The sequence below is a fragment of the Primulina eburnea genome, chromosome 5 (assembly GCF_022965805.1).
Source record: "Primulina eburnea isolate SZY01 chromosome 5, ASM2296580v1, whole genome shotgun sequence".
NCBI lineage: Eukaryota > Viridiplantae > Streptophyta > Magnoliopsida > Lamiales > Gesneriaceae > Primulina > Primulina eburnea.
The window spans coordinates 5,543,865-5,559,750 of NC_133105.1; the positions used below are offsets into that span (position 1 = coordinate 5,543,865).

At 37.6% G+C, this 15,886-nt stretch overlaps 2 protein-coding genes across 2 annotated transcripts; one reads left to right on the plus strand and one right to left on the minus strand.

The window, feature by feature from the left end:
- The first annotated feature begins 668 nt into the window (after nucleotides 1–668).
- Nucleotides 669–2,528, plus strand: LOC140832657 (V-type proton ATPase 16 kDa proteolipid subunit). The gene is made up of 3 exons (XM_073196790.1): nucleotides 669–902; nucleotides 986–1,271; nucleotides 2,129–2,528. The coding sequence occupies exons 1-3, from the start codon at nucleotides 824–826 to the stop codon at nucleotides 2,259–2,261; spliced, it is 498 nt and encodes a 165-aa protein (XP_073052891.1). The 5' UTR covers nucleotides 669–823; the 3' UTR covers nucleotides 2,262–2,528.
- A 3,176-nt stretch (nucleotides 2,529–5,704) lies between these two features.
- On the minus strand, nucleotides 5,705–9,377 carry LOC140832658 (uncharacterized). Its single transcript, XM_073196791.1, has one exon. It carries the CDS (start codon nucleotides 9,224–9,226, stop codon nucleotides 5,837–5,839), a length of 3,390 nt encoding a protein of 1,129 aa, XP_073052892.1. The 5' UTR covers nucleotides 9,227–9,377; the 3' UTR covers nucleotides 5,705–5,836.
- Between the last annotated feature and the right edge of the window lie 6,509 nt (nucleotides 9,378–15,886).

The window sequence follows — 15,886 nt, forward strand, 5'->3', positions numbered from 1 at the left end:
TTCAATTTTGTCCTTCTATGATATCAATATTAATTTTTTTTAAAATTTCAACAAAAACTTTTATTTTTATTTTTTTTAATTACAACAATTCAAATAATATTTTAATCATGGTCTGTTTTAATAATTATATATATTAATAAAATGTTAAAATTTTAATGCAACTTATTTATAGCTTAACAAATAGAATCTTTATTTTTTTTTTTATCAAATCATAGGTTCAATATTTGGGTCTATTTTTCTTTTTTCTATTTAATTTTTTAATTAATATATCAAATTGTTATCTAATCTTTTGTTATTTTTATAATTATATTTTGATATTCAATTAAATATAAACAAATGAATTATAAAAATATTGTGTTGCGTGCATCAATATATTAGTATTTAAAAATAGCAAAAACTTGTATGAGACTGTCTTACGGGACGTATTTGTGATACAAATCTCTTATTTGGGTCACTCATAAAAAAATATTATTTTTTATGCTAGGAGTGTTACTTTTTATTGTAAATATGAGTAGGATTGACCCGTTTCATAGATGATGATCCGTGAGATGGTCTTACATTATAACAACTCTTTGAAAATTACGTGCTGATAGTTAAAACTCAAAACAGCCCCTTCACAAATAAAAACGCAATACAACCCCAATGGGGCAAAACCGTAAATTTAAGTTGGAATCTCACTCCACCACAGAAAAGCTTTCGACTTCATTGGGGCATCCTGTTCCTCTCTCCAGCTCACCAATTCGCGAATCCTCTTTGGAAGCAAGAAAGCAAGCATCTTCAGATCCGATATCAGCAGAAGCCAATCCAAATTGTTGATCAAAAGATGTCGTCGACATTCAGCGGCGATGAAACAGCGCCTTTCTTCGGTTTCCTTGGCGCCGCCGCCGCTCTAGTCTTCTCCTGTAAGCTGTTCTTGGTGATCCATCGCTCTTTTTTTTACGGATCTGAGATGTTTGTGTTTTATATTTCTACTATTTCTTTGTAGGTATGGGGGCGGCGTACGGAACGGCGAAGAGCGGTGTCGGTGTGGCATCTATGGGGGTGATGCGACCGGAGTTGGTGATGAAGTCTATTGTTCCGGTGGTTATGGCTGGTGTTTTGGGTATTTACGGTTTGATTATCGCTGTGATTATCAGTACTGGTATTAACCCTAAGGCCAAGTCTTACTACTTGTTTGATGGATATGCGCACCTTTCTTCTGGACTCTCTTGTGGTCTTGCTGGCCTGGCTGCTGGTATGGCCATTGGAATTGTCGGAGATGCTGGTGTCAGGTGCGATTCTTTGCCTTAACTTGTCGTGGCTTCCAATTTTCTGTTATTGGTATTAGATATGGATGATTAAGCATGGTGAAAGAAGTTACCTGTTAAATTTTGATGTCAATTAGCATACAGTTAGTGGGCTTGATTTTTCCAAACTTAATATATTCTTTTTGTTGGGACGTTTTGCTATGATCTTGTTGGTTGTACACTCGTTTGGATTTTTGTTGGGACGTTTTGCTATGATCTTGTTAGTTGTTTATCATTTTAATTGTTAATTCATTCGTCTTTTAGTTTATGTGGCAACAAGAATGTTATTTCACCACTGAGAATTGCTCTTCTAACTGTTTATATTTATTTATGGTGTTCTTGAGATTCTACCAATACAAGTTCTTCGTGAGAGGTGAGTGAAAACTAGATGTTTGACAGACTAAGTAAGAAGTCGTCATGCTTCTCCGGTTACCAGATGCCTTCCATTTGTTAATTCACCTAAATCTTTTCTCGAAAGCCTTCTTGAATTGTCTTATGTTCGTGTAAAATTATCTTTGACATTTAATGAGATGGGTTATTTTATTTCTTAGTGAGCATGGGTAAGGCAAAAGCTTTCTCGGCCTTGTTTTAATGCTGAACTGTTCTATTTTGATTGAGATAATGCAAGGATTTATCTCTTTCTGAGTCAAAGAGGCAACTTGAGTCCAGTGCTATTGTATTTCATTATCGTTTAATCCGAAGATGTTGTTTCCGTTGCCAAGAGTCATAATTTATGTCTCGATTTATCTTTTGCATTATTCAGATAGTGATTGGCATTATTCCTTTTGATTGTCTTTTTATCTTAAATGAGATTTATTAACTTTCATATTATTCCCTGATAGGGCCAACGCTCAGCAACCAAAGCTGTTTGTTGGGATGATTCTTATCCTTATTTTCGCTGAAGCCCTTGCTCTTTACGGCCTCATTGTTGGCATCATTCTTTCTTCTCGTGCTGGTCAATCTCGAGCAGAATAAGAGAGTATTATTGCTCTACAGATGTGACAATTCCTCGCTCTCAAGTGAGAATCAAAATCTGTTTTTCCTTGGTTACGCTGGTGATTTTGGCCGTGGCAATGTTTTTAGGTTCATTTATACCAGAATAATTGAGTGGTTGATATGTTATGGAAGTAGATTTTACATGGGAAGTTTGATATTCCCTGAATAAATTTCCTGATGTTCTTAAGGTGATTCATCTCTTCTTCTTTTTTAAGACATAAAGAAACGAGTTTGGCCATTCTATTATCGTTGGAGTTGGATTTATTTACCCGGAAAAAGATAGAGAAATATGGCTCTATTCATGTCCATTTATAGTTTGAAAAATGACTCTGATCAAACATCCATTTTGAATTACAACATTTCTTTTTGGTTGAAAAATGACTTTCTAACATATACAGGAAAAACAAAGACCAAACAAACGTTGATTTTTTAAAATGTCAGATTCCAAATTCATACTTGATTAGTTGATTCCACACCCTAATCATTTGACTATTCTCACATATTTATTTATTTTATTATATCTATTTCCATTGTAAAAATTATGTTAAATAAATAATTAAAAATTAGTTTAAAATTTAACTAATCAGTAAATGTTGAATTTGGATATAATTATTTGTTTGATATAGGTTAATATGTTTTCTCAATCATCTCACTAATTTATTAAACGTGTTATATCTCTAAATTATCGAAAATAATATATACATAAAGATAAATATTATCCGTTGATATCCTTTCGGCCATATGAGTAACTAAAATTACATTCAATCATTCCTCCTCAAAGAATACAACTACAATAAAACACAAACATTTCACACCAAATGAGATCACTATATGAATTCTTCCACGTCATTGTGATTTATCTTCTACTAGTAAATTATGTGTAAATTATAATAGTAATTTATATAATATTTTTAATTTGATTAAATACTTACTTTTATGTTTAATTTAATAATAATTAATAGAAATTAGTGAAAAAAACACCGTGCATTTGAAAGAGTAGTATTGAGAATAAGTTGCAGCAACAATATTAAAATATCAGTGTAAGAACAATTTTAGAATAAAAAGATGATATATTCTAACAGATAGATTTTTTATATAATAATAATATATGAGTAGGTAGGTCTCTTGTGAGACAGTCTCACGAATATTTTTTCTGTGAGACGGGTCAACCCTACCGATATTCAATATGAAAATTAATACTTTTAACATAAAAATCAATATTTTTAACATAAAAAGTAATACTTTTTCATAGACTACACAAATAATGATATATATATATATCATTATATATATATATATATATATATATATATATATATATATATACTATATTTATATATATATATATATACTATATTTATATATATAATGATATTTAAAAAATATATAAATTTTCTCCTTCTGTAAAAGGTGAGAAAGTAGTTTGACAGTGATGAATCACTTTCAACGAAGTACTCTTATGTCTCCATCTTTCATCATTTACTCGATTCACAACTCTCAACACTGCACATTTTATCTGTACAATTCGTCTTTTTATAATTCATTATTACTATTTTCATTTATTGTTGTTGTCTTGGAGGAGTGTTTGGTAGTTGGAATGAAAATGAGCTCAAACCCCCACGAGCGATTGGTTTAAAACGGTGGTGATTGTTAGAATATAAAAATTATTACTTTAATTATATTATGTGAATTTGATTTTTTTTAGTTCTTATATGAGTTTCAATGTTCGATCCATTCATGGTTTTAACATGATATTAGAGAAAGATTAATATATATGAATGAGATTTTCAATTCTTTGTTTTTAAAAAATTTAACGAGTACAATTCACTGTTGATGACAATAATTCCTATATTGGAAGAACAACCAAATATCTATCGGACAAAAACTTGTGTGAGACGGTCTCACGGGTCGTATTTGTGAGACGGATCTCTTATTTGGGTCACCCATGAAAAAATATTACTTTTTATGCTAAGAGTATTACTTTTTATTGTGAATATGGGTAGGGTTGACCCGTCTCACAGATTATGATCCGTGAGACGGTCTCACATGATACCCACTCTATCTATCGAATGGCGAAGTGGTGCAATAATCGAGAGGATGGCTATTAGAGAACTTTTATTGCTAAAAGTAATGTTTGAACTGTTGTACATTTTAAAATTTTGAACTACATTGATATCACAAAACCTTGAAATTTTGAGATTTCATTTAATTGTGAATTGTGGAAGGGCGTGAGTTCTTAATTGGAAAAAAGAAATAAATAAACAAAAGACTAGTGACATCGACCACCCAATGTGATATTTTGTAAAGTGACGAACATTCAATCTTATATTTATATGTGATTAAACAATGTCAATGAGATTAGGATGAAGCTGAGAAAATAAAAGGGTATCATATAATAGATATGTATAAATAAAAATATAAAAGCCATATAAAATATAAACAAATGGTTTTAACTTATAACATACTATTAGAGAAAGAAAATCAACCATATAACACAATCCTCCTACATTCTCTAATATATGTAATTTATGTGCGAGATAAAAAATAATATTTGTGAAGATGTGATGTTTCGACACAATAGGTGAAATGTGTCAATTACTACTTATCGGAAATTTACAATCCATCGAGTATAATACATCAATAGATACTTGTCAATTTCTAGGAACTAACAAATTTGTGGATCTCATAGAATATACATCCTACGAGTTATCTAGTTTGACCAAACATCCTTGCTCTTATCTTCAATCCCATTCCACTTACGATTAAATTGTTTCACTAACCTATGATTTCTAATAAAAGGTAATGGAAATATCCACAATCCTATCCGATGTTCTTTTTTTAATATGTTTACAAGCCTAATACATGACAACTGGCCAAACAACTCCCAGATGTCCTGCCACATATCTGCCCAAAACGACAAGATTGTGCCCCCACGTGACGGGTCAAACTGATAATTTAGACGTGGGTTGTGTTTGGACCCCTCCAAAAAAGTAATAAAATTACTCAAAACTCGACCAATCAGAAGTAGACATACCCTTTTCCGATAAAGTCTAGTCTGCATATTTTACGTTCGGAGACACTGACCAAAGCAACGGCTATTTTTCTCATTCTGTTTATACATCGAAAGATGCGATGATACGCCAGGTGCCGTTTTAGTTTCATGTCCTTTTTTCTATGTTTAGATTATATTAAATTAATTCTGGTGCAATTGTTCATACGTTGCATGGATATAAGGGCATTTCTGTTATATAAAATTCTTGTGGCCGAGGGTATTGTTGTGGTGGGAATATATTTATTAACACTGAATTTTATAAATTTGAACAAGCTAAATTTATGCTAGGTGCGATAAGATATATCTTTTGTTACTTGAAACATTTGAATTGGTTAATATATTAACGAAGAAGTAATGAATTTCCGTTTTGATCAAAGCATGTAAGAGTTTTTTACACAAGAGATTGAATCTCTGAAAAATTTCAATGCGATCTTAATCATCTGCATGCAAAGAATACACACATGACTACATAAATGATTGAATGCTAACAGAGTATCGGTTTTCAGTTGGGTGAAGGAAGAGTCGTGGGATCAGCCGAGGAAGGAAGTTCTTGACCTAACCGACAACCTTCGAGCATGAAAACTACGTCAGTCATAGAAGGCCTCTCCATAGGGTCAGGCATTGTGCAAAGCAGTCCAACTTTAACCCCTAGCAAGAACTCTTCCCATTCAGATGACTCGGGGTCGAGCTCGAGCAAACCTGGCTCGAGAAGCTCTGAAACTTGGCCCCTTTGTAACTGCCTCTTCACCCATTTAACAATATCCTCATCTTGAGTGAACATCACCGGTTTTTTCCCAGTTAGAATTTCCAACACCACGATCCCGAAACTATATACATCCGCTTCTTTACTCGGTTCCCCTGTTAGGGTGGCTTCTGGTGCCACATAACCGATAGTACCCACTGGTGTGGTAGATGTGGAGGCTTCAGCTGGAGTTGGTATCGTTACTTTATCTAACCCAAAATCAGAAAGATGGGCTTCAAAATCAGCATCAAAGAGGACATTTTGTGGCTTTACATCACCATGGATTATAGAGACAGAATGCAAGAATGCTAGACCGCGAGCAATTCCTAGTGCAATAAGGTGACGCATTGGCCAGTTTAAGACATGCCCTTCTTGGTGTGATGCTTCTTGAAGAAGGGTGCCCAAGTTTCCATTTGGCATGTAATCGTAAACAAGAAGTCGCATATCAGGAGGTGGCCCTGCATAATAGCCTCTAAGAACTGTTAAGTTGCAGTGTTTAACTTTTCCAAGATATTCGGCTTCTTTATGGAAGGTGTTCTCTTCGATAGATGTGCTGGGAAGACGACGAATTGCGAGAACCATTCCATCAGCATAAGTGGCTTTAAACAACAGCCCATACTTACCCCTGCTCAACACATTTTCCTCGTCAAATTGCCTCGTGGCCTCCTCAGTTTCTGCATATGTAATCTTGTTATTGAACATGATAAGCTTCGGAGCCCCATTCTCTCCACTTCCTCGCGCCCCTTGTGAACCAGGACTAGGGCTCCGTTTCTTCTCTCCAGCTGAATCAGCTCGCAACTTCTTGTGCCATCTTAGGAGACTGTAAATGTACCCACAACAGCAGAATAGCAATATCAAGCTCCCAGCTACAGCCACAGTTATAAAAAGAATCAATCTCCTCCTCTTTTGTCTTTTCGTGCTAATGCAGTTCTTTTTCAAAGGCCTCCCACACAAATTTTCATTCATAGCATAAATGCTAGGATCACTAAATCGAGAAGCTAAGGCCCCTGGGATCTCACCCTTGAGATCATTAACCGACAAATTTAAGTGCTGCAAGGTAGAAATTGTCGAAAGATTTGCTGGGATAACTCCAGTCAGATTATTCGAAGAGAGATCCAGTTCTGTTAAGTTTGATAACCTTGGCAATGTTTCAGGAATGCGACCTGAGATGTGATTTGAATCCAATAATAAAGCAAGCAAAGATGAACAGTTGGAAATTCCTTCTGGGATTTCACCAGTTAAACTGTTCTGGCCCAGGTCAAGCCTCTGTAAATCAGATAAAATGGAAAATTCACTGGGAATATCACCGGTTATGCCATTTTCTCTCAGCTCTAGAACTTTAAGACTCGAACAATTGCTCAATTCGACGGGAATTGTACCATTCAATCGATTGTGTGACAACAAAAGAGCGACCAATGATCCCAGAAAACCATAAGTAATCGGAACCCCACCATGAAAACTATTTGATGAAAGATTAAGATACTGCAAACTAGACAAACTACTGAACCCTTCAGGCACTTCACCGGACAAGGAATTATCATCCAAAGCCACAGTTTGTAAATTTGGCAATCCAAAGAGCTCAACAGGTAACTCGCCTGACAAGTTTTGCTTACTCAAATCAAGACTTTTGAGTCTCATAAGATTCCCAATACTCGAAGGAATCACTCCTGAGAACCCACAGCCACTCATATTCAGAACCTCCAACCCCTTCAGTTCCCCAACGTTCAGCAGCACTCCATCTGAAAATTTGTTGTTGCTCAAATTCAGGGTGCTCAGATTGACAAGTCTCATCAACTCCACCGGCACAGTGCCAGTCAACTTATTATCACTCAAATCCAACGACTCTAACGAAGATATACCCCCTAAACTCACTGGAACCAAACCAGTGAACAAATTCCTACCAAGAATCAACGCATTCAAACTCTTCATTCCTCCCAAAAAATCTGGAATCAAACCCGAAAATTTATTATTCCCAAGATCGAGAACTTTCAGGGAAACAAATTTTGTCACACTTTCAGGAATTCCCCCAGTTAAAGAGTTATTACCCACTCTAAACAACTCCAAAGCGACTAAATTCCCAATGAGATCTGGTAACATCCCAGAAATTGAATTCCCTGAAATATCTAAACTCTTTAACGTAGAAATATTGTTTAAAAAATCAGGGAACACACCATTTATCTGATTCTCGTGAAGGTCTAAAACTTCAAGAACACTAACACACGTTCCTCCATTATTACTGTCGATTCCCGTGAACCCGTTAGAACTCAGTATAAGAATTTTGACTGTAGCATTTAATGCCGAGATTTTGCAGAAAAGTGACGAAGAAACCATACCGGAGAGCTGATTATCCGGTAGGGAGATGACTTGAAGACTTCTGAGTGACCCCAACGTAGCCGGCACAACGCCGGAGAGCATATTATCCCCCGCGCTGAAGTGGATAAGCGAAGAACAATTCGCAAGGGCAGATGGAATAGTACCGTATAGTTCGTTGTCGTCGAGCCACAAGTACTGTAACTGCTGCAACGCTCCGATATTTGCCGGAATCGAGCCGGAGAAAAGGTTGAATGAAAAATTGATGAGCTGAAGCTGGTGGGTCGACGAAAAACTCGCTGGCATTTCGCCGGAGAACGAGTTTGATGAGAGATCAAGAACTTTCAAGCTCACCTGAAGCTCCCCGTATACTTTTCCGGATATGAAATTATGAGCTAGGTCAAGAACTTGGAGATTCTTGAGATTTGAGAAAAATGCGGGCGGAATTTCTCCCGTGAGTAAATTGTACTGCAAATAGATAACACGTAGAAACGAGCACTCGGCCAGTGAGCTTGGGATTGAGCCATTCAAGTTGTTCGAATGCAGGCTCAACCGGCGCAGCAGGCGCAGGTTGCCAAGCTGGTCGCTGAGCCGGCCGCCGAGCTGCATCCGTGGCAGTCGAAGCTCGTGCACCCTGGCATCAGCGCACAGAATGCCGCTCCAGTCGCACGGCGCTGCTGGCGTGGAGGCATCCCAGCCATCCATCACGCCGCGAGGGTCGTGCAGATTGAGTTTGAATGAAAGTAACGCCTGGATTTCGGAGTCCAGGCCGGCGCATGTTACGGCGGCGGTTACGGCTGCCCAGAGCACCACCACGAAGAGGATACTAGCCGTTGGCATGGGGGGAAACGAAGAATGGCGACGATATGCGGGTGAAATTCTAGGAATGCGCAAATGGTGCGTATTGTAGCAGTAGCAGAGAAGAAATGGAATCAAGGAAGGCCATACAGCGCGGACCGTGCAGTGGGTTTTTTTTTATAGTGACAATTTGAAATTCGCTAAACATGATTAGTTCGACACACTACCTTTTCCCCCATGTTTGTTCCCGAGTTACGAGATTTGCATTACCATTTTTGTTAATGATTTATTCCATTCGACGTGGAAATGAAAGAGGGTTAGTCGACGTGGCTTGGGTAGTTCTAAGCATATAGAGTTTTTTTAATTTTTTTTTTTTAAAAAAAAATCCAATTACAAAAATGAAAGATAATTTTTTTATAGGTCATAGATCAAAATTCAACAAGAAATGTGATTTATTACATCGGTCTAACAAATCAAACTTCATTTTCATCAGCAATTTAGATTAACAAAACTTAATGGTATTTGAAATCGTCAGTTAATGTTCTAGCCGAGATCGAGCTTGATTTCGAGCTCGAAACTTTTATTGAATCGAGCTCGAACTTAATGGTATTTGAGCTCATGTAGTTTCTTGGGCTAATTTGTTAGGTTTTGAGTATTGTGCCACATCGATTAACTTAGTAAAATAAGAGTGATTGAAAAATATAAAAGAAAAACCACACCTCTTAAATGGATGTAAGAATGCTCGAGCTCGAGTCTAACTCGTTAAACGATCTATTAACGATCCGATTTTGAGCTGCTCGTGAGCTCGGTGATTTCACAACGATCCGATCTCGAGCTTTATGATAAAATCCTGAATCAAGCTCAAGCCTATGTTGGCCTTAAACGAGCCGAGATCGAGCCTGTTATTGTTTGGCTATTTTACATCCCTAATTTTAGGTCAAATTTACATTTTTTTTCTAATTTTAATCATAGTGCTGACATAAACGTCAGTAAATGATGTTTCTGTTACTATGCATTGTTGGCGTGGAACTATAAAACTGATGTGTTCTATGTCAAGTCAACAATCGATTAAAAAAGGACCATAATTTGAAAAATATTTTAACTAAGAACGTGAAAAAAAAATCGTCACTACAAGAATTTTGGCATACAACAACGCACCTACAACAACGGTTTTCACTAAAACCATTGTCATATATTTTTTAACAACGATTTTATTGAAAACAATTGTCTTAGGTATTTTTTTTAAGCAAAAGACAACGTTTTCTAAAAGCCGTTGTCTTTTGAGCGTTTTTTTAGGGTCAAAGACAACGGTTTTATAAACCGTTGTCTATTAGCATGTTTTTTCGGATAATCCACAACGGTTTTAGAAAACTGTTGCGGATTAGCGTGTTTTTAAGACAAAACCACAACGGTTTTTGTAATATGTTGTAATATTTAGCGACGGTTTTATCAAAACCGTCGCATGTTTAAATTAGCGACGATTTTAACAAAAATCGTCGCTAAATATAGGGACAATTTTATAATTAAAAATTGCGACGGTTTTATTAAAAAACGGTCGCTAATAGCGATGACTTTAGCTTAACCATCGCTAATAGCGACAGTTTAACCACAAAATGTCGCTAATAGCGACTATTTATTCAAAAACCGTCGCAAATTGTCTATAAATTTCCGTACTCTCGGTCCATTTTCTTCACACCTTAAATTTTTCTCTCTCAGATGATTTTAAATTCGAAATATGATAAGTTTTTTCGTTTCAAATTTTGATAAATTTCTAAGTTAGTTAGTATAATGAATATTATTAGTTTAGTCAGATTGTAACTTTTTTGGCAGATTTATTAAATTATAAAAATATTTTTTTAACGTAAAAAAGTTGTGACGAATTTAGTTAAAAACGTTGCTAATTAGCGACCGTTTAATCAAAATCCGTCGTTAATTATAGATAGTTTACTCAAAACCTGTCGCTAAGTAGCGACGATTTATTACGGAAACCATATGATAAACCGTCCAATATGATAGCTACGACAATGGTAATTAACCGTTGTCTTTGAACGCACTTGCCACAACACCCTCAGTTATAACAATTTTTAAATAGTCTACGGCAACAGATAAAATTTGTTGTCATTTAACGTTTTTCTTGTAATGTGTTTAAATTATGTGATAAAAATGTAATTTTCTCCATAATGATATATCTGAAAATTAATATTATTATTTTAGAAAAATGAATTTGCGATACATACATGTTATGGTTGAAAAATTTATAGGGTTATAAATTTGTGTGGACTAAACAATTTCATAATAGAACTTATTATATATATAAAAGCCCTCATTTATGGTGTCATTGATGAAGCATAACTCTCTCAATTCAATTTATTCAAGTTGGCCCCCTATATTAATTACCGAAATTCACGCTCATACAATATGAAAATATAATGAAGTTAATTATATTTTCATATTTTTTCTACCACCAAATAGAAATATAATAAATATCCAATAAATCAAAATGAATACAACTATCATAAATAAATAGAATAAAATACATTATATTAAAAAAAAGGATATGTTCGATTATTTAAGTTGTCACCTTCAAATTGTGATTCTTGTGAACTATCTGAGCTGTAAGTCCTGACCATATAAGATAAAAATAAATAATCACATATACCACTTTCTCCATTGATGCCACCCGGGTCGAACAGTGGAGTCGGGTCGGTAACTCTACCAGGTAAGCTATCAAGAATACGGGAAGAAATATGAGCTAAGACGGCGGACTGGAAAGAAGATTCTTCGTTGGCCTTTGAAAGATCTGCCAATAAGAAAAACAACCACGTGAATGGGCGCCGGAGGGGGTCCCCGGCGTGGCCACTCCGATGCTTAAGTCAGCAGGGTACTCAAGCAATAAAACCAATGTAGCCAAGTGATGGCTGTGATATTGGTGTGCAATAAATGAGTGTGTTAAATGTTCATTAATATCTGAATGAAGGAATAAATGCAAAACCTGGTATTTATAGTGGAGGAAATAATGATGACCTCGTTTTTTGGGACGTGCGCATTAAATATACTAGGGCGGCTGATTATACCCTATTGTTCTGACATGTCAAATCATATATTGGTCATATCCCATCTGTCCAGTCACTCATTAATGTTAACAGGTCGGCCGCGTGTATTTCAACATCATTAAATGCCTCCCTCGCTTCGAGATGTCAGAAGAGAAGTTATACCAGAACTCTGGTGCTATGTCCTGAATCAACCACTCGAGAGATGGGCTGTCCTGACCCGGGCATCGCTCATGGGCCTGACCCATGACCCGAGCATTCCCGGGATCAACTGCCCGGGACATATCGGGGTATCATCACTCCTTCCTTAAATAGTCGGGCTAGAGTCTACTCGCTGTCCCGATTAGTCCCTTGTGCCCGGTCAGGAAAGCCATTTTGATACACCTTCTGGACTGAGCATAGCTACACAGACGTCGGTGTATGGTGAAGACTCGCGATGTACATCAATCAATCATATCTCCCACGTTTTTATGTTTTCGAGGATGATTTATCGCAATATTTCGATAGGCGTGTACGTCTTTTCAACTTTTTGGTGCAATTCCCAATGTCCGTCCTGACCGTCTATGTATCCAAAGATTCGACGGTTGTGATTAGCCCCTTGCTATTATAAATATAGCAACATCTTTTTTATTTTTTCCAAGTTACCATTAAATAGTTGGTCACAAGAGTCAAATGGCGAGCTCCAGTAATCCGTCGAATTCAGATATGGAAGAAGTCTCGTGGCGATTAGTTGAGAAGAAGAAAACCGAGATAGAAGATGAAGTGTTCCATAAGATTGTTCGTTACTGGGAGAAACTTCAGAAATTACAACTTCTCCACGAGACCGGAGAAGCTAATGCTTCTAGACTGGTGGTAAAGATGGAGAAGTATCGGGAACGTCTGAACGTGACCGAAGAGGTGAACATCTTCGAGGGTGATTACATCTACCAGCTGACGTTGCTTAAGGAGATGAAAATCCTCTCGGGCATTACAAGCACCGAGGGCTTCCTCAAGTCTTCCCCAAATGAGCTAAGGAAATGGAAAACCATGTGGATACTCTTTGTAGAAGAAGAATACTCCGCTGTAATTAGTAGAAATGCTAGCAAGTGAATAAAGTTATTCTTCTGTTTCATCCTTGCTTTGTATTTTTAAGATCTGGTATGAGTCTTTATTACTGAATACCTGCTGAACAAACCAAACAAAAGTATCCCAACGGTAATGGTTGATCACCGGCTTTGCTTTGAAACATTACGTTGGGCCCTGACAATCTCTTAGAGAGGATACGAAGCTCCAAGGGTTTGTGATATCCGGGTAGTCATAATGATGCATGCATTATCATTAAACATTATCTCGGGAAACCTTTCATATTCGGGGTCGTTTTGATAACTGCATCCGCCTTTTGGTCTACCCCACGTAATTTTCGAGGCCCTTATTAATCGCCCACGTGCACTGGTCTTAATGGCTATGATACATTCTCCTTCCCAATAAATGACGGCATGCTTTAATTAACCTTAGGCTCTTCACATTCCCTCATCCCAAACGTCTTTTCCTCCCTTTCCTATAAATAAATTGGTGGATAAGATGCACCCATACCAACAGAACAATGTCGAGCTCCAGCGACTCCAGCACTTGCAGCAGTGCCATCTCTTCTGTTGGTGTGCAAAGTCAAATCCCAGCGGAGTTACGTCCCTATGTAGAGCTTTTCAAAAAGAATGTCGATGAGTACATTCTGGCCAAAGTCATATGTACCTGGCATAAGCTTCAATTCATCGGCCTTCTTTATTTGAACGGCACAGTCCTCACTCGCTCTCAAAGGATGGTGACGAGGAAATACAGGCGGGAACTAGGGGTATCCCGCATTGAAGAGTTGTTGACTGACCAAAACCTGCTGCATGCTATGTTGTTGAAGGAATGGCGGCATCTAAATAAGGTCTCGAGCACTGATTCCTTTGTCAATCTTGGCATTCAAGAAGTTACTGACTGGATGGATGAGTGGAAAGGTCGAGTGGCCACTGAAATTTCTGTAATACGACGCCGACCATTCCCTTAATGAAAATTTAGACAATTAATTCCTGCGTCTTCTTTTAATTCCTTGCAAATGTTTTAACACCAGCTAAACTAATCATCAATCCGAAAACCGAAAAAGGTAGGCCTAAACATATCCGAACGCCGGGTCCCATGCTGTCCGGGCCTTTTAGCCGGGTGATGGGATCCTCTGCTCCCGAGTTACCTCGTAAGAGGCCGGGACTTGGCATGTTTTCTTTCTTGATTGTGATAAAAGGATTCTATCGGGGCGTATTACCTCTTTACCTTTTTCACGCATGGATATAAAAGAATAGTCATATGATAAATCGGTAAGTCCCAATCTGGGTATAGTGGGTATTCCTTCGATAACTTTAGTTCTTCCGGGATCTGAATAAGGCCGAGATATGGCATTATCCCAATCCCTCTCTTCGCTTTTTCAGTCAATCATTGCGCAGTCATAATGATAGAATTCTGATGACGTGTTGTCAGAGCCCGTACGTATTCTCAGCTACCATGGCGCCTCGATTTGAGCAACTGTCTTTTCAATTTTCCCGCCGAATGATGCCGCTCAACTTCCAAGGCTAATCTAACCCGTCCAATCTATGCTAGATCAACGGCATAGATTCCATCTCTCCCTTATATATAGCGATCCATCGCTTTTTCTAAAAATCACTTGCAAATTTATTCTTCGGCGAAGCCCTGCTTGTTTTCTTCCTCGGTCTTCTCTGTAGATTTCTCCGGCGATCTCTCCGACTATCAACCATCACCCTCAATTCCTCTCAGTAAGTCTCTCTCTTTTTTTTTTTTTTTTTTTTTTTTTTTTTGTAACCTCTTTCCTCTGATCTATGTATGCATGTTTCTTTTTTTCGATTTTGCTTCCTTTAGAAAAATTTCGTAATTTCGATTGCTAAATGGGATACGGTTTACCCGGGTTGGGTATAAGTCCTAAAAGATAATCCGGGGTACGGGTCCACCGAGCCAGGGTACGGGTCCCTGGACTTAAAAGATTATCCGGAGTACGGGTCCACCGGGCCAGGGTACGGGTCCCTGGACTTAAAAGATTATCCGGGGTACGGGTCCACCGGGCCAGGGTACGGGTCCCTGGACTTAAAAGATTATCCGGGGTACGGGTCCACCGGGCCAGGGTACGGGTCCCTGGACTTAAAAGATTATCCGGGGTATGGGTCCACCGGGCCAGGGTACGGGTTCCTGGTCTTAAAAGATTATCCGGGGTACGGGTCCACCGGGCCAGGGTACGTGTCCCTGGACTTAAAAGATTATCCGGGGTACGGGTCCACCGGGCCAGGGTACGGGTCCCTGGACTTAAAAGATAATTCTTTCGAGTAATTTCCTTCATTCAGTGTAGAAATAACAGATACAAATGTTTCTTAAGCATAATACTTCTTTAAATGAAAAGCATTCCATGGTCTTTTAAGAACACGTTCTTGAGGATCTTCGAGGTAATAGGCTGTACCAGAACTGACTTTTCTGATTACTTTGAAAGGCCCTTCCCATTTGGCTTCTAGCTTCCCCACATCACCCACCGGTTTAACTTTTTTCATAACCAGATCTCCCACGTGAAAATCCCTTCTTCGGACGTGCTTGTTATAGGATTTTATGATCCTGCTGCGATAAGCTTCCATCCGGA